Below are 19681 nucleotides of genomic sequence, written 5' to 3' on the forward strand. Positions count from 1 at the left end.
GGTTTCGATCATAATAATATGTTATTCGATATAGTAGAGGTAACCCAGCTGTGCCCGCGACGAATAGGGTACTTGCGTAATCAATTGACGTACTTTTTAAAACTGCCAAAAACGACTCTCCCATAGATTTTGTATGGTTATACTAGCTAGTGACGTCACTATTTTGTCAACTCTCATTATCCTATAATTTTTTCAATTACAATGCAACCAAAAATCTTAATTCACAGGTAGGTAATTTAAAAATAATTAAGTTTTTAAGACCAGAATGAAGTGTCTTTTAAAAAAAGTTGTGCTTTACAATTTTATTATTTCGGCGTGGTGGCAAATACCCATAATTTTCTTTTTGTACATATACAACCTCCTTCTCAAATAGTTTTCTCTTTTCTTTTCCGATCCTGACAAACCGTTCTGACATGTCAGATTCCATTGTCAATCTTTCATTTGACATGTCCGTGCTTTTCCGCAAGATGTGTTGATTTTTAGGTACATGTAGTTGTTGTCCCGTCGGTTCCCCTTAACCGAGGTTAGATGCTGCTAGCGGTAGTTCTGCTGGCTTGGAGCCATGGCCCCGGCGCTTGGGGCTCGCATACAGAACGCGATGGCGACCACGATGCTGATATCTACGATCGTTACGACGAGAAAGGTAACGTCATCGTTCTTTCTTCCGTTTCAGCTGTGGCGACGCCACTACAAAACTAGTGACCAATAGATGGCGCTGTTACTACTTCACTATGGCACACTCCGCCGCTCATATAACCTGCATCGCGGTGACGGAGTTGTATATCCTGCCAAGTATACAGGGTGGAATTTTGTAACGCCACTTGGAGGGAAAGTACTGTTAATACTGTATCTCAGAATACAGAACAAACCAGAAGGAGTGTTCGATAACATTTCTACGCGGCAACTTGTGTCCAAAATACTTCCCCTCCCGCGCCCCTCTACCCCCTTTAGTGTTACTAGCGCCGTGTGACACCCCCATTTTTGGGGTAAAATTATGTAATTTTTTAAAGAGATGTTAAACAAGTAAAAAATAAGTAAGTGAAATAAGTACACACGGCCACAGTGTTAACTATCCATTTCCGTTTTTGCTCTCGCTCTCATCAAATGGTGATTCTTTGCGATAGAACGAGACGACATGACTGGCCATAGGCATAGATAGTACCTACCTACCTATAAATTTAATTTTTACTCCGAAGTAACTAAGTGTAGATGATTGATTATTTATTTCTATTAAATAGTGTAATATACTATATGTAGGTATAATATGTTATTTAAAAGTCAATTACAAAAGTCGAATATAAATTTTAGAACGCCAAGTAAAACAAAAAAGAAACTTAAGGTTCTTTATTATGTAAACATATCGACAACAAAACATTTGTTTACGGCGCAGTAGTGCTTTTAGTTTAACTTTTCTTGGAGTCAAAAACAGAATCCAAATCAAAAACATCACCAATACTTGAATTTGATTGCGAGGCAACTCTGGCTGTGTATCCTGAAAGAAAATCAGAGTAAGTATGTAAGCAATAATTAATTACTTAAAATTATTATTAAATATACAAATATTGCTGCTGCTGATCTGTTGATACCAATGCCTTACTTTTGAATAAATGGGAAAGTATGAAATTCACGATAGTAATTTATTATCTCCTCATTATTAGGGAATAATATTATAAATTAATTCAATATATTAAAATCAAATCAAAATCAAAAATATTTATTCAGTTTAGACCACAAGTGGCACTTATAATTTAATTAATCAGGTTGTCATGTCATGGATGAAATTACACTAAAAACTAATTAAAACAAAAAGGATGGGGAAAATATTCCATTATTCTGTGGTAACGCTAACAAAATTAACGCGTGAATTTTTTATAGACAAATGTAATTCAATATAAAAAAGTAGGGTAAAATATTCCGTTGACCTGTGGCAACACTTACAAAATACAACCGTGATTTTTTTGAAAATTATTATTTAATTAAAATGAATTGGAAATGTGCTACTTACGGATAAAACATGATCCCATGCACTTTCTTCGTAATTCCAGTAGCATTCTTACATGTTGGAACGGCACAAGACGGCATAATTTAATTATAAAGTGTCAATCTGACGGATATGTAAACAATGCGCGCGCCGGCCATTGACTAATTGCTCTAAAGTCAAATTAGTGCGATTTGGAGTAATTTATATGAATACACATTTACGCCCGTTGACGGTTTCTGGTTTGTTCCGTATTCTGAGTACTGTATATAGAAAACATTACTCAAAGAAAATATTCCTTTATTTTTTTAAAGAAAGAGAACTGCATTCAAAGATTTTTGAAAATTTTTCAAATATTCACCACCACACCATACATTTTTCTGTAAATAGTTAACTATAATAATTTAAGATTTTATGGTTTTCCGTTTATTAGATTCATCAAGTTTGTTAGAGAGATTTGATCATTATACCTACTTAACCCTCGATCGATGCAATAAAAAAACAGGGTGTAATTTTTAACAGATTTTTGTTGGTTCGATTCCCGGGTGTGGCAAGCAAATTTTTATAAATCTTTGAATGCAGTTCTATTTCTTTTTAAAAATAAAGGAATGTTTTCTTTCGATAAAACTTTGTATCTACAGTATTAACAGTACTTTCCCTCCAGGTGGCATTTCAAAATTCCACCCTGTATATAGACAAACCAAGATAGTGTAAATTGGACCTTGGTCCCCGAGCACAACACCCGCTCGGAAGGCTTCCTTATTGTGGATGAACATCATATCCCACACAGCCAAATGACTTCGATCTCCTATGTTCTTCTGATTAATTTCGTTGCGGGTCCCATGACAGTTTAACTTTCCCCCGGGACAAACTTGACCTTCACGGGTAGGGTTTTTATTGGCGGTCAAGCTGTGGATCCTGGCTACACAGGAGATGCAGCGGTGGCAAAGAGAGGTGGGAATAGTCCCGTTTCAGCCAGATCCACTGCTGGTAAAGGCCTCCTCCAAGGATTTCCATAACGATCGGTCTCGAATTCAGGTTCTTCTCGCGACCTTCACCAGATCTTCGGTCCACCAAGCACCGGAGCACCAAGGTTCTGGAGTGGAGGCCATGTACCGGAAAACGCAGCGCGGGACGTCCGGCTTCAAGGTGGACCGACAACTTCATGAAGCAGGAATAAGGCGCTACCAACTGGCCGATGTGGAAATCATTGGGGGAGGCCTATGTTCAGCAGTGGCCGTCCTTTGGCTGAAATGATGATTTTTTAAAGTAAATTGGAAAAATCGAACTGCCTAAGGTGGGAATCGAAGAAAAGAAGTGGGTCGATTCCCACCGTAGACAGTTTGATTTTTCCGTTATTTTAAAAATATTTAGAGCGAGAGGCGACTGCGACTGCGGCGACTTAAGCCGAAATTTAATAACTACGATAATGATGACTCTTCGTCGTGCCGCTTACTTAAATGTTGTTTAATATTTGTTGTTTATTTCTTCAGCTGTCAGCTCGTCGTCAATAATGACGTCAATGATGTCTATGTTGTCGACGCAGTCGGGGGACACGGGGGGCACGGCGGGGCCCACGAGGATCCGGCGGGAAGACCAAACCCCTCCGGTCCGCACCCTTAGCCCGAACGAGATCAGTGAAGTCAGAGGTACGCCTCAGATTAGAAAGAAGTTAATATTAATTTTCTTCTTTATAATCTGGTTCTTTCTTTATTTGGTAGTTAAATGCCCGTCTTCACCATCAATTTTTTAAGTGTTCCCTTACTAAGTATCATTAGTATACGATTTTCATAGAAGATCACTTAAAAATTAGGGGTTGGTGGTGAAAACGGGCAAAAGACACAATCATGTTGTCTGTAAATTACATTTAAAGAAAAAATACGATCCCGAATATGTTTCTGAGATGCTAGAGGCATAAAAACTGAAGAGACTCCGTGCCTGTGATGCGGGAAGATGTGCCCCACTATCCCGGACTACGGTAGCGGTCACGGTAACGGTGGGGCAAGGGGTGTAAAGAATTACAGCTCCCTAGTGCACGTAATTTCCAAGCAAAACCTCGGACAAACAGGCAGACAGACATATCGAAACTATAAGGGTTCCATGTCAGGACTACGGAACCTTAAACACCGGCAAAATCGCCGATAGCCGATGCTAAAAGTAGCTATAATAATTATGTGTCCTGTGTCTTTAAATAAACTTTTTTCCAGGTGTTCTTAAAGAGATGATGGCAGGTCGGAACCTGAGCGATTTCACTCAGGACGTGACGAACAATAAGAGGCTTGTTGACCTCTTGTCATCAACTGCCTCCAATCAGATCGACCTAAGCACAGTATCTGCGTATATGTTGAGAGATAGATATATGGCACATAATACGGAACCACAGATTGGTATGTCGTCACTGTATGGCCTTTTCTTAAATGACTATAATTTCAAGGTATGGCGCGGCTGCGGCGCGGGTAACGCAGACCCGTACGGCTAGCACGAAACACTTTCGAGTTCAAATCGTTTGCGTACTGGAATCGCCATCAAAAAGATTCAGTAAGAAAACTACAACAGCGCCCTTGTGAACGTGTCGTAAAGTGAACTTAGTATGAGATGTGGTTGCACGAAACTTATTTTGAGAATCAAAATTGTCACGTTATCGTTGGATTCGAAGGTTGAGTATCGAATTTTATCGAACACGCAAACGATTCGAAGACGAAAGTTGTTCATGCTAGAGTACCGTTCTCGAATCCAGCGGGTAGATAATGTTCAAGGTAATTGTATTATGTATTAAGTTCGCGAACGAACAGTAATGAAGCTGAGGTAGGGAGCGGACGGCATGGTGACGTCAAACGTTAGTGAGACTCAAGACTCAGTATGATTCAAATAACGGCCCAAAATCTGACCCAGGTTCTTCCATACTTTAGAGAACTTCCCGTTTCTATTTTAATTTGAAAATCTATATATATAAAAGAAAGTCGTGTTAGTTACTCCACTTATAACTCAAGAACGGCTGAACCGATTTAGCTGAAAATTGTCAGGGAGGTAGTTTAGAGCCAGGAGAAGGACATAGGATACTTTTTTATCCCGTTCGAAATAAAAAAAAGTCTGCTTATTTATTGCCATTAGGGCGGAACAAAGTTCGCCGGGTCAGCTAGTTATAAATAACTTGAAAAAATCGAACTGCCTAAGGCGGGAATTGATCCCACAACCTTCCGCTTGCCGGGCGACTGCTCTTCCAAGTCTTCCAACTGAGCTCAGTTGGAAGACTTGGAAGAGCAGCAGCTACTTAGACACTGGATAAACCCGTCGAAATTTTCAAGTGCTACAGCCAATTTTTTCAAGTTATTTATAATTTTCAAATTAGATTGAGATGCGACTCTTAACGCTAAAAATTAAATATCTATTTTAATTGTTTTTATTCTTGTTTAACAGATAAGAAGTTATCGTATCTTAGAGGAGTATACTACAAGATGTATATTTATACGGATCTCAGATGCAGGAAGGAACCTTTCCTAAGAATAAAGTATCATGGGACAACATGCCCTAGCTTGTGTGTCAACACTACTACTTGCAAGTAAGACTGTAAGGGTTATATTTCACACCATGGCGGCGCAACCAATCGCCGGCTACCAACAAAATTTATGCAGCTCTACAGAGAGTTACTATCCTGGTGTCCGTTTGGTTGCGCAAAGCTGTATACATTTTATTGGTAGCCGGCGACTAGTTGCGCCGCCATGGTGTCCCGGTGAAATATAGCCCTAAAACAAAAACGTTCCCCAATTTACTTAGCAACCATGTTTTATTCCAATTCTCTATCCCGTCATCTTTCATTTTCATCCACCCTGTATAATTCGGCTGTATCTGCACAGGTCACCTAAAGCCTGGTCCATGAGCACGTAGAATCCCGTCTAATGACCCCAGGCTACCCATCCTTATCGCTCGCGCGTAATTATATTGCTGTCGCGACTGTGCGACGCGCGCCCGCAGTGAGTGTGCGAGCGCGACAGCAATATAATTACGCGCGAGCGATAAGGATGGGTAGCTTGGGGTCATTGGACGGGATTCTACGTGCTCATGGACCAGGCTTTAGATACATTTTATAGCAACTGTTTATTTAGGTACTTAAACTAACGAATTTCGTACCTATTAGTTTTTGTGTAACGCCTAAAACATAGGGTTTAAAACCGAATAAAAACATAGGGTAACTATTTTGATGTTGCACAATATTAGAAGTGTATTTTTTTATCAAATAATAAACTTAAAATAAAAACTCATGAATTATTGCATTCTTAATGTACCATTTGATAGAGTTCATAAAGCACTTTCAGGATCAGTAGTTAACTAGTTTTTAGATATCTTGTCGACATCAAATAAATCGCACCTCCCGCGACAAGTACTTTCAAACGTATGCATCCCCACTTCCCACCAATATTGGTACCATTTAAAAGCCTAGTTCTAAACTTCATTTCATTAAAGGAAATGTTTTTATCCCAAAAAATAAATGTGTCTTTAGAAGGATCTAGAGTCACTTCTTGAAAAATAGGTAGATAGTTACGCTTGAGCAAACTTTAATGGCTATTAATTAAATTAAATTAATATTATTATATTTTAAAAAATATTAGATTAAATGCTATCCATCTGTTAAAAGAGGACACGTGAGATCATTATTTGGTTTTATAACCATTAAAATTGGTCTAATTTACCTATCCCAGAGGTGAGCCCAAAGTGAGGTCTTTTTACCCGACTGCGCCAGAAGGAGGGTTATGTTTTTCGAGTGTATGTATGTATGTACATTGCTTTGGCACGGCCTACAGCCTAAACGGCTTGACCGATTTTAGAGTGAGAGGTGTCGTTAGATTCATCTTAATCGTGAGAGTGACACTGGCTATACTAAAATTGAAAAAAAAAATCAAAATGGCGGATTTTAGGTGACAATTCACTAACTTAAGCGGTTTAGATTTTTCATACAAAAGGATTTTCTCGCTAATACCCGTTCCCGTGGGAATTCCTAAGTATACTATAACCTGCCCAGGAGTACCTATGAAGAATAATTGTACCCAGTTTTGTTAAAATCCGTCCAGTAGTTTTTGGTTCTAACTATAAGGAACATACAGACAGACAGACAGACAGACAAACATTTTACTGATTGCATTTTTGGCATCAGTATCGATCACTAATCACCCCCTGATAGTTATTTTGAAAATATATTTCATGTAAAGAATTGACCTCTCTACAGATTTATTATAAGTATAGATAAAGTTTTTCTTTAAGGATATTTATTGGGCTTTCAAATTTTAATAAAACCAATATTGTTGGGGCACAATGATTGTTACAGAAGAAAATCTTTAAATTTCGCGTCGCGGAAGGTGCGATTTATTTGATGTTGAGTGTAGTTTAGAAATAATCGAGTGAGATCACTTATCGTTTCCACCCTGTATTATTTAATTTTCATATGTTGTAAAACCACTTTTGAATATTTTTCTTTCTCTAATCTAAAATTTGTATTTTTTATTAACATAGATAAATTTTGCAGGTCATGGGTAGTGGTAGATAGCAGGTGTGATTTTTATGATGTAAACCAGCATGATAGGGAATATTGTCATACCATTTACGACACTTATTCAACTTACTATGAAATACGATCCAGGCGTGAGTACCTAAAATTACTTTCACTGACACCATAGTCCAGTCATGGTAGTTTCACCTGGAAAGTTTTTCGCGAGTAATGAAAATTGGCATTTATACAGTGTGAGTCACAATAAAGTGCACATATGAAAATAAGTGAAACTAGACATATTTTTGTTGACAAAAAAGAGGTAAAATTTTTTTTAAGTTATTTTTTCAAATTTTTGTAGATTTTTTTTTCTTCCAATCTTAATGTAAAGAAAACGTAATAACTTTTAAACTAAGAGATATCCTGATAAAATAAAAACAGTAATAATGCTAAATAACAGGCTATACTAAAAAAATACATAAAATACTCAGAAAATGGCAACACATAATAAAAAAAGTACATTTTGATAAAAAATCGCATTTTAATTCGCGTTTTTTTTGGTTATTTGATAAATATAGTCGGCTGTTTGGTGTAGTGGTTCAGAACGTGCTACAATACCAAGAGATCCCGGGTTCGATTCCCGGCCGGGCAGAAATTGAAATGTTGAATTTTAATTTCTGTGACGGGTCTGGGTGTTACTATGTATAATGTAAATAAAAAATAAAATAAAATAAAAAAGCCTTTTATTTCCTACAAATTAACTTTACAATGACTTTAGGTTTCTTAACTAAGTATATTTAGATACTACTAATTTTATTTAATTTAATAACTAAGTATTAATTAACCGTTGGTTTAGCTAGCATTAATTGGTTATGAATAGCTATTCAAATACCTGTCACAGTTTGTAGGAACCCCATTATTGGGTGAAGGCCTCCTCCAAAGATGCCCAGTTATCTCTGTCTTGTGCTATCTGTTTCCAGTTTGGGCCGGCTGTCTTTTTGATCTCGTCGTCCCAGCGTGTCAGTGGTCTTCCCCTGTTCCTTTTACCTGGAGGTCCTTTCCAGAAGGTCGCTTTTATGGTCCATCTCTGGTCTTTAAGCCTTGCGACATGACCCGCCCATTTCCACTTAAGTTTCTGTGCGTAATTTAACGCATTTGTTGCTTTGGTTATTGACCTTATTTTTGTGTGTCGTATTTTGTCTAATTTCTTTATTTTAAGCATGCTGCGCTCCAGTCCTCTTTGACAAGTGGTAATTAGGTTTTTTATTTTTGCAGTGAATTTCCACGTCTGGCAACCGTACGTCAAGCTTGGTAGAAGGCCGGTATTCATAACTTTCGTTTTGATGGTAATAGGAAAGTTACTTTTAAAAATTTCCTTTAGACTCCAATATTTGTTCCAAGTTTGTTGTATTCTTCTTTTTGGGTCAATTTCCCAAACACATTTTTTGAGCGGCGTAGCTGAAAATCATATGTTTTTTATGACATAGAACTTTGATTTTTTTTTACACGAAAATATACAGAGGTTCCATTTTGAGGACAACATTATTAATTAGTATTTTCTTTTACAAATTCGACAAAAAATAATTGAACTAAGCGTTTCTAATTTTGGTGCAGTGTCCACATCCTTAATTTCTTACAATATGTATTTTTTTAGCTGAAGATCAAAACAGAACTTAGGGAAAAAGTATATTTTTGGATTATACAATCTATCTATTATCTAAGATTACCAAATTAAGCACGTTTCCCAAATAACTGTGATTAAGTCACGTCCTTAAGTTTTGTCCGCGAAAAATTTATGATTTTGGTGTCAATAATGAAATAGCTCGTCAGTTTCTTTAAAGATCAAACAGGATTTAAACACTCCCATCATTCGTTAGGTTTAGTACCGCCCCCGCGAGCAGTGACGGCAGACGGGTGCAAGACCTCTGCGTCTTCCCGCCAAAAACGTAAATGTGTTGTTTTTTTTTAAACGGACAACAATTCTGCAATTTTGGTGTCTTTTTGTATAAGATTTCTAAGCTATTCTTTTTAGTTGAATTCCTCGTATAATGTAAAGGAACTGTTTTCATACCATGTGTTAAAATGTTATTGTTATATTTAAAACAGATTTCATATAATTTAGCTTTTTCAACGAGAATCTAATTTTGGTGAGTCAATTTTGGTGTTTTTGGTGGTGCACCAAAGCATTTTTAACCGACTTAACTCCGTCAATTGTGAACCGATTTTCAAAATTCTTTTTTTGTTCTATAGGGTACACTTATGTGGTGGTCCCATTGTCACCAAGTCAGGATCTGATGATGGGATCCTAGGGAAATCGAGAGTAAACCTCAAATTTTGTAGGAATACAATACGTTTTCTAAAGTTATTCAAGTAGTCATCATCTAATGTTGATGAGGTGATGATGGAAGGTAAAACTCCTTAACGCTTAGGAGTTGGAGGATAATTCTTTAAATATTTTAGGTAGGTATGTACATACAGTTGTATTATTTCAGGTATTTAAGATGAGCTGATAATGAAAGGTCAAACAACATAAGTAAGGAGTTAGATGATACTCAATACTCATTTGTTGATACATACATTGACACATGATACATTGATACTTTTTAGTTGCCGATATTTAAAGTAGGGAGCCTGTATTTTGCTAGGAAGATTATTTACACTTGGATTGTGATTAAGACTATAATTTTCCATTACAAAATGGAAAATTATAGTCTTAATCACATTAAACATAGGTACTGTCCCTCTTCAGTGACAATAACAAGGACTAATCAACTAAAAAGCATGAAAAAAAATAATTTTAACAAAAAAATTAAAACCGACGCCAACAATCACTTAAAAGTAGAAAATAAGTACGTCGTTATTTATTTATTAGGACAATATACCATGATTAATATTTTTGGAGTCGGTGCTGGTAAATTTAAAACCATTTCTTGAGCTTGGCACTAAGATATGACCGACTGACAGCATATTTTCTAATTTTGGTGCTTTAATATAAATTTTGGTGTTCTCTTAATTTTGGTGTAAGGAAAATCTAAAAAACTACTGGACAAAATTTAATGTCTTAATCATTTTAGAAACAGTATAAGTTTCCAATAAATTTGATCTATAATTAAAGAATAAAAATACACAAATAACAATTTCCACCAAAATTAGGCAAAAATATGCACTTGTTGAAATTCACCCTTTTACTTCCATTTCGTTATTTTTCCGATCAAAACTAATTTGCTTCCCTAGATATATGTATGAATCTGTATATTCGAGTGGCACTCCATTTATTGTTAATATCCTTCTCTGTCTATTTGTCATTGCCATAGTCTTTGAGAGATTCATATTCAATCCAATGTATAATGTAGTATGTATTTAAAAAAAATAGTATTTAAGTAGTATATCCGTTAAGCTAGCACCCATAACACAAGCATTAAGTTGCTTACTTTGGGGCTAGCTGGCGATGTGTGAAATTGTCTAAAGATTATAGTATTTATAGTAATATCTCCAAGTAATGCCCCCATAACAGGTGGTTTTTATTACTTTGTGTTATTCTTTATCGTATTACCTTTGTAAAACCAAAAATCGCATGTCTCTGGCTATCCTTCCTTCAACTGCCGAAACATTTTGTTATTGTATGTAGTTTTAATACCCATAAACCACATACCACATATTCCCCCTTTTCATCACTATATTAAGTATTTTAAGGGTAATAGTAAAATTTTACAACCACCTCTGTGGTCTAGTGGTAAGACCACCTGCTTCAGAGGTTCTGGGTTCGATTCCCTGTCGAGGCGAAATTTCCTGTGTGGTAAGGTTTGATCTAAATCTGGCTGGCTAGCTATCACATCTTCTTAAGTCTGGCACCATAACAATAATGTTAACAGCATTGCTGTGTTCCAGCAGTAGGAGATAGGGTTCCTCTGTGGTTGAAGTTCCCTTCCACATTCAGCCTTATCAACACTTTCAATCAGGTGAGATGAAGGGCAAGAGCTTCCTCGTTGACAATAAAAACATGTTCTGTTCAGTTATTGTCTCTAAATCTGTTCTACGTAATGTAAACTTAGAGGATTCCCAATATTATTTCACTCTAAGAAAGTCAAAAACATGTATCCGAATCTCCGACTTACCACTTTAGTGGAGCGATTACAGGAAATATTGGCCTAATAAGTAACATGTTTTTTTGTATTATTATGAAAGTTCAGGAAATTTCGCAGTTTTTTTTAATTATTTTGGACCTATATATGAAGCATTCATTCTCACGATTAGGCGTTCTCCGCCTAATTACCGTATCATTTTTTAAATTTGGCTTAAGTTACCGCCTCTGTGGTCTAGTGGTAAGACCACCTGCTTCAGACGCAGAGGTCCCGGGTTCGATTTCCAGTGGGGGCAGATTTTTCTGTTCGGTTTGGTTGGTGGTAGGGCTTGTTCTAAGTCCGCCTGGCTAGCTACCACCATCTTACCTAAGTCTGTCGCCATAACAACAATGTTAACAGCATTGTTGTGTTCCGGCAGTTAGAGGTAAGATAGCCAGTTCCTCCGTGGTTGAGGATTCCGGGTGAAGCTCGCTTCCACCTTCGGCCTGATCGTCACTTACCATCAGGTGAGATACAGGCCAAGAGCTTCCTCGTTGTGGATAAAAAAAAAGTATTTGTCTTAAACGCATTTAAATATCAAAGACCTGAAAAGTACGAATTTAACAATCATAATAGCATCAAATTATTCAAAACGGTTTTCGCGTAAATGAGACCCTCAAATATGGTCGCGGTAAAGATAAGGCATAAACTTAATATAACGGTAATTAATTAGAAAAGATAAGTAAAATAATAAAAAAATGCATTGATATCACAATGTCAAAAGTTAAATGTAGATGTCACAATAAATCAACACTATCTTATCTATTTAAGTTAAAATATTCGTCAATGCTATAAAAACCATTGCTCAGTAACCAATTCATTAATTTCTTCTTTAATACATCGTAGGTTCGTAGGTATTTTATAAAAAACAAACTTTAGGAATTTAAAAATTATGTTCTTTACTTTTATAATTATTTAAATTATGGTATTGGAAATAAGATAAAGTTATTATTATTTCGCCTAAGAAACCATTATGCATTTAGAAAACATTGAATATCAAAATTTATGCGAAAAAACTTTATGCCAAAACTGTTATTTATTTATTTATTTAGGTTGTGCCAAACTATATTATGATGAAAAATGTTATGCGTTTGAGAGGGCTCCCCATCTGGACACCCGGCAGCATGTTCAGCCAAGTTCAAAGAAAAAGAAACTGGCAGTGCAGCAGTTGTGAATTCCGAAAGGAAATATAAAAAAAACTGCTACTAGGCAGCATTTTTCCAATATCTATGGCGGCACGAGCGGCAACCATACGAGTTCGCAAAGTTGAAATTCGTAAAGAGCACATCGAAATCAGTATACTCGTAAATCCCAATTTTCATACTCCCGGAAAACTTTCCAGGTAACCCCATTATTTTATACCAAATCAAATCAAATCATTTATTTGTAAAACATAGGTATGTGGAATTCAGGTGGTACACATAATGAAAATGACTGGACTATCAGAGGTGGACTTACGACGCATCGAACAAGTCTATTATGTCCATTTTAGGGCTGATTTTTCAATAGTCTGATAACTTTTAACTGAAGAATAAGTTGACACATTGACAGTTTCAGTATGGGAAATATGTCAAAATGACAAGTTTATTCTTCAGATAAAAGATATCTGACGATTGAAAAATCAGCCCTTAAAAAATAACTCATATCAGTTCTAAAATAGAAAGACACGGGTCTTAGCGGGATTATTCCCACCTTTCGTCCCCACCGCTGCAACTCCTGTGTAGCCAGGATCTACAGCTTGACCGCCATAAAAACCTAACCAATGAAGGTCAAGTTTGTCCCGGGGGAAAGTTAACTGTCATTGGACCTGCAACGAAATTAATCAGAAGAAAATAGGAGGAGTTCGAAGTTAAGGTTCGATAGGATAGGATAGGGAGTAGGTACAAGTACCCGGCTTGACGTTTCGGCTGCTATGCTGCAGCCGTGGTCACATTTAGTTTAATCAGAGTAAATACAAATGAGTAGGTCATCTTCATAGAAACGCACCGAGCGCGGTTTGTATGTGAGCGCGCGCCAATATATGCGGCGCGCACGCACACACTGAAAAAATTCAGCGCACCTCACCGCTAATCCACGCGAAATTTTGTCAGTGTGTGCGTGCGCGCCGCAAACGTATTGGCGCGCTCACATACAAACCGCGCTCGGGCGTTTCTATGAAGATGACCTACTCATTTGTATTTACTCTGGTTTAATGGAACGCGAAAGTTTAAAATCTTATTAACAGTTATAATTTTCAAAACTCATTAAAGTTTTCTATGGATATAATTAGGCTTGTTTGACGCGTTTTAGGCCCATCTAAAGTACGTGCTAATTTTGAGACAATCTGTATTTTTTTTTTCAACAGACTTAGAAAAATATGGTGGTTCACTATTCGGCTGTGTTTTTTGTTGAACAGGGAGCATGGTTGATCTGTTTAAGGTTACACCAGCTTCTGTAGAATGAAATAAAACCGACTCCAAAGAGGGTAGACTGATATGTCTGCCCATAACATCTCGCCCGCAAGTTTTTTCTTCAGTTCCTATGTTCCTGTGGCTGAAATGATGATGATGATGACGTTTTCAGCCACGACTCCGACCACGACCACTACCACGACGACTACGACGACCGAGGCTGCCTCCACGGCTGACATCATCGATATTAGGAAGCTGGTGGCGATCATAGCGAACCTCACCATGAACACCATCGAGTCCAACCTGACGGAGCTGTTCAACGCCACCCTGCAAAAGTACGGCATCCCGATGTGCGGAGACACCACCACCACCGAGGAGCCCACATATGACTTCGTCAACGCCTCCATCATCTCCAAGGTAAAGGCCAGAGATGTTAAGGCTGGTTTTATGTCATGCGGATAGTCAGTGCGGATCGCTCCGTACAGCCGATCTGTATGAACTGCTAGGGAGCGGAGCGGTTCCTCCGGACCGCATTACTCTAAAACGTTCCCTAGAAGTTCATACAGATTGGCCGTGCGGAGCGGGTCTGCACCGGACGGTCCGCGTGACACTAAAACCAGCCTAAGAATATGAAGTTTCGGTTATGGATACGGTTACGGACATTAGAATAATATACCGGTTACGGTTACGGATACGAAATCATTTCGGATTATCCGAAAGTTTCGGATAAATTCGGTTTCGGTTTTGGATAAAAAAATATCCGTAACCGAAACTACATTATCCATAACATCCCTAGTCTCAAGCCTTATTCAGTTCAAGGACATCCAAAGGGCAATGAAGCGTGCTATGCTCGGACTTTCCCTAGTTCATCTGTGGCCTTAATAGACGTGTTGACACCATCAATCAATTGACGTTACCTATTTACTTTTTAAAACTGTCAAAACGGAACTCAAGTACAAGCAAGTCTTGTGACGTCACTATTTTATCTACTCAATTTAACTACTTTTTTGAATTGCAATGCGATCAAAAATCTTAATTTAGAGGTAATTTAAAATTAACTAAGTTTTTAAGACCAGAATGAAGTGCGTTTTTAAAAAAGTTGTTATTTCGAATTATTGGTGAGTGGTGTCAAAATAATCTTTTAGGCGATTATCACACTGCACCGCGCTCCGCCGCGGTCCGCGTGGCGATATAATTATAACGAATCCCGCGCGCAGACGCGTTGTCAGTGTGTTGTGCCGCGCGTGTTTTCTATACAAACTGAGGTACTTGCATATTGATTAAATCTGTCGTCTCGCGTACCGCGGCGGAGCGCGGTGCAGTGTGATAATCGCCTGTGTTTTCGCTAGTGCTTTGTGTGCGGCATGGGCACGCCGGGGATTCCCCGCAACGCGTATTGCGCGGACGCCTTCGCGGGAGACTTCCTGCCGCTGGTTCCCGTCGACCCGCGAGCCAAGGGACAGATTGCGACCTACAGGAAATACTGCCGGTATCTGGACGTGTGAGTCATCATCATTTATTTTATCGTTTTATGAGTTATTGCGATTAGGGATTGGAAATAATAAAGGATTGAGTAAGGCTAAGAACTCGCGGCGCGATTTTCACCCGCGCCCGCGGCGGTTGTGGAATTGCGGTTTTATTTCAAAACTCACGGGAGCGGTTATTTGCGCGGTTAGTCTTAGAACTCACGGCGCGATTTTGGGATTGACGTGGGGTTTCTTACGGTCCCCTCTCGGACTAAAACAATAATCTAAAAAGTATTATATCCATGGCATTTATACCTCAACAACAGTGCAATTTTCAATGCCTTCGCTCCGACGTCTTTTTTATTGTAGATAATTATGTGGTTACTTTGCGTGAAGCGATTACAAAATTACAACTGTCACGTTTTGCCACTTGTCTATGGGGGCTGATCTTTTAATGAGCTGTCAAAACGCGACTAAAGTCCGGTCCGCTCGCACACTCGCTGCGGCCGCCCGTCGCACAGTCGCGACAGCAATATAATAACGCGAGAGCGATAAGGATGTGTAGCTTGGGGTCATTGGACGAAATTCTATGTGCTCGGCGACCGGACTTTACTTACCCATACGTTTTGTCGTGCATTCCACGTGCCCACGTCACAATGCACACTACGAATGTCTGTTGTGGTCTCTTTAAGACGTTGAGACGCTGCATATAGCGTTTAATAGGGTACCGTAGCCTAAGGCCCGGTTTCCACCAAGACGGAGCAGTGCGGAGATGCGCAGCGGTGTGGTATTCACAGATATTATAGATGACCCACGCTGAACTGTCCCACCAAACTCAATGGCAGGGGGGCGCTACCATCATTCAACTATATGGTTTCCAACATGGCAAAAATCGGAACCAGCGATCCGGTATTGACGGTGGACAGTTCAGTATTTTGGAACTGAATAAACTGACAGCTGACAGCTACGCACTGCTCTCGCACGTCTCTCTCGTCTCTGTTCCGCTTTGGTGGACATAGCCTGCTAGCTTCATAATCATAATCATTTATTCATTCATAAACATATATGGGTATTACAGGATGTCACATACAAAATTTTCTTAGATACAGCCATGATTCACCTTTTTTCTCATCTTCATCATGGTCTTCGCCACACATCTCTCTCGTCTCCGCACCCCTCCGCCTTAGTGGAAACCAGGTCTAATGGGGTCGTGCACCCAATGTTCATGGTCTCATCATGTCCAGGCCTGGTATGCTGATCAACGAGACGCAGCCGCGTTCTGTTTTCGGGCGCTGGACCGGCGGGTGCTCCGTGCGCTGGATCGACCTGAGCGGCGTCTACACGCAGCGCGCCTGCCGCAACCGCCGCCACGCGACCATGGGCCAACACTACGTCAGCAAGCGCATGGCCAAGCTCGAGATGGCTCTGAAGGTGACACAATGAGGGCTATCGTTTTAGCGCTCACCAGTTGGCGCCACTGTAGAGTAAGGTCCTGTCACTTGCTAGTAGCGAAGACAGTGGCGCCAACTGGTGAGCGCGAAAGTGGTAGGAGGACTATCGTATTTGCACTCATCAAGATGGCGCCACTGTAGAGTAAGGTCCTGTCAATCGCCAGGGGTGCCAACTGTTAAGAATAAAAACGATAGCCCTCATTAGGCTGGATTTACATTTACCGGCGCGAGACGGCGCGCAGCGCAGAGTCCCGTTTGGCCGAAAATGCAGTGGAATGCGCGTGTCTGCGCGCGTATCCGCTGGAATACGCTCGGAGCCGACCGGCTACCGAGTACCGACGCATGCTCGCCCATCCGTCCGGATTTAAATGTCAGTTAATCTTGTAAGCAATTACGACTCTAAGGCTGGACGATAACCGATGCTTTTTGTATGGAGTTTGACAGATTTTTGACGTTTGTCAAAGTTAAAATAAGATGGTGCAACCCAGCCTAAGAACTGTTAATAAAATACTATTTTCTTTACTGCCGTGTAAGTGCGCTCCGACGCGCTCCGATGCGCGTCGGTCAATGGGTATCGTCCCTTAGGGTTGCTGCGATAGCCTTGCAACTGTTCCTGGCGGCGCGCCGCGCGGCACTTGGCAGTTCCCCCTGCTAAAGTCATTTCAGCAGGGTGAACGGATTGGAAAGGCATTTCAGTGTTATGGAAAATATCAGTGGACCGCCAAAATACGATCAAAGTTTTCGCGAAAACCACCGCCTTCTGATTGCCTCTGTAGTCGAGAGAAGGCTAAATATTCTGCTTTGATTGGTTAGCGGTCCTAGTTAGTAGCTTAACATATTCTCTGGCCGTTTTCATCCCAAAACCTACAGTTAATCTCGTCCAGCAACGCTCTAAACTGTAAGCCTTATGGTGCGTCCACACTGGGCGAACGTGCTCGCGCGGCACGCTGGTCATCCTGCTCACTCTGCTCTTGAGTGAGCAGGATGTTGAGTTTGCCGCGCGAGCATATTCGTCCAGTCTGGACGCACCATAATAAGGCTCGTTAAAATTCAAATTGAGACCCTGCGCTCACTTGTTCTAGGCTGCTGTGTAGTTGAAGAAAGACGCCTACTAAAGCCTGGTCCGTGAGCACGTAGAATCCCGTCCAATGACCCCAAGCTGCCCATCCTTGTCGCTCGCACGTAATTATGTTGCTGTCGCACTTGCACACTCACTGCGGGCGCGCGTCGCACAGTCGCGACAGCAATATAATTACGCGCGAGCGATAAGGATGGGTAGCTTGGGGTCATTGGACGGGATTCTACGTGCTCACGGACCAGGCTTTAGATTCTGAAATCAGTCCAGGGTATTTTTGTGTAAGTCTATGTATCAATAAGTTTATTAATTTGTGCTATTGATTGGTTTCAGAACGAAGACAACGGCTGCATCATAAGTCCGATGTCATCTCTCGTCCCGCTCTCGCGCGGTATCTCGCTCTACGCGCGTTTCCACGCGTGCGTATGCACCGGCAGCTGGTGCAACGTCACGCCAGGCGTGCGAGCGTGGCAGGGCACTGTCGTGACGTGGCGGGACACTGTCGTGGCGTGGCAAGCGTGGCTCACGATCGTGCTGATCACGGCCGTGACGGTGACGTGACTGGCGCCGACTTAACCGAGGAAGAGGGGAATCTTTTTGAGTTTTGTTTTTGTTTTTGGATGTTTTTTTTGTTTCCTTTTTGGTTTCAGTAAATATACAATGTGTGCCGATGCAATGTTTTTATTGACGTAATGCGTTGAAGACATTAATTTAACTTCCACTACGAAAAATATTAGGGAGGCTGACAAAGGTGGCTGTGTTTCTTCCAGCCCAAGCTGTAGACCTGGCTACACAGGAGTTGCAGCGGTGCGGTGGGAACGAGAGGTGGGAATAGTCCCGTTATCAGCCCATTATCCCTAATAAAATTGGTGGTAGGGCAAAAGAGAGGCATTGTTCAAAATTGCTTCAAATATTTATTTACTTAACTAGCTTTCCGCCCGCGGCTTCGCCCGCGAGCAATTTTGTCTGTCACAGAAAAGCTTTATCGCGCGGCTATAAACCCCACGGAGCCCGAGACCTTTCCAACGAATGCAAAACCGTGGAAATCGGTTCGTGCGTTCTGGAGTTATAGCGTCAGGGAGGAAAACCCGACTTATTTTTATATAGTAGATTTAATAACAATCATATCTGTAACATTACATACAGGTTACCCCAATGCGATAGAGTAGATTCATTAGTATTTATTTATCAATTGTTTCTTTTATAGCAAAAAGTCGTCGTCGCGTCGCACAGTGGTCGGCTTTGTATGGGAGAGCGGAAATAATTCCATTTTTCAGTATTATCATGTTTCTTTTCATAACATTGCTTTAAAATTATTAAAAAAATGTTATATAGTGCAATATCTATGTTTCAATACATAACAGAAATTAGTAACAAATAATGTCACTCTTTTATCAGGTCTAAAACTTCTAGGTTTAGAACTAAATAGTTTTTGCTGATTTTACTTCTAAATTTATTGATGAATGGATCAGACGAAGCCAGAAGCATGTTCATAATATCCTCATTTGCACCGAGAATACCGACTCTCTCATCCCCGTCTCATCATATCCAACCACTTAACCTCATTAGATAAATGAATCGTATGACAAGGGTAGCAGATATTAGCAGCTAATCTATAATAGGCTAGTTACTAGAAGGACTAAGGAATCTTTTGATACATACATCTCCACTAGGATCGACAAGGCAAAAAAGTTATGGTCCAAGAAAAGCAATAATTTCGA

General features: G+C 39.8%; 1 protein-coding gene across 1 annotated transcript; it reads left to right on the forward strand.

The window, feature by feature from the left end:
- Positions 1–426: 426 nt before the first annotated feature.
- Positions 427–18631, forward strand: LOC135084832 (uncharacterized). The gene is made up of 9 exons (XM_063979573.1): positions 427–643; positions 3472–3627; positions 4186–4365; positions 5396–5537; positions 7497–7612; positions 14141–14385; positions 15318–15469; positions 16679–16865; positions 18294–18631. The coding sequence occupies exons 1-9, from the start codon at positions 529–531 to the stop codon at positions 18519–18521; spliced, it is 1521 nt and encodes a 506-aa protein (XP_063835643.1). The 5' UTR covers positions 427–528; the 3' UTR covers positions 18522–18631.
- Positions 18632–19681: the final 1050 nt, after the last annotated feature.

Source organism: Ostrinia nubilalis, chromosome 27, assembly GCF_963855985.1.
Source record: "Ostrinia nubilalis chromosome 27, ilOstNubi1.1, whole genome shotgun sequence".
NCBI classification, from domain to species: Eukaryota; Metazoa; Arthropoda; class Insecta; order Lepidoptera; family Crambidae; genus Ostrinia; species Ostrinia nubilalis.

Bases quoted from the DNA above. Each gene is read 5' to 3' on its own strand.
- LOC135084832 (XM_063979573.1), top strand. From the start codon at position 529: ATGCTGCTAGCGGTAGTTCTGCTGGCTTGGAGCCATGGCCCCGGCGCT. The intron at 644-3,471 runs GTAACGTCATCG...TTATTTCTTCAG, and splicing joins CGATCGTTACGACGAGAAAG to CTGTCAGCTCGTCGTCAATA. The intron at 14,386-15,317 runs GTAAAGGCCAGA...TGTTTTCGCTAG, and splicing joins ACGCCTCCATCATCTCCAAG to TGCTTTGTGTGCGGCATGGG.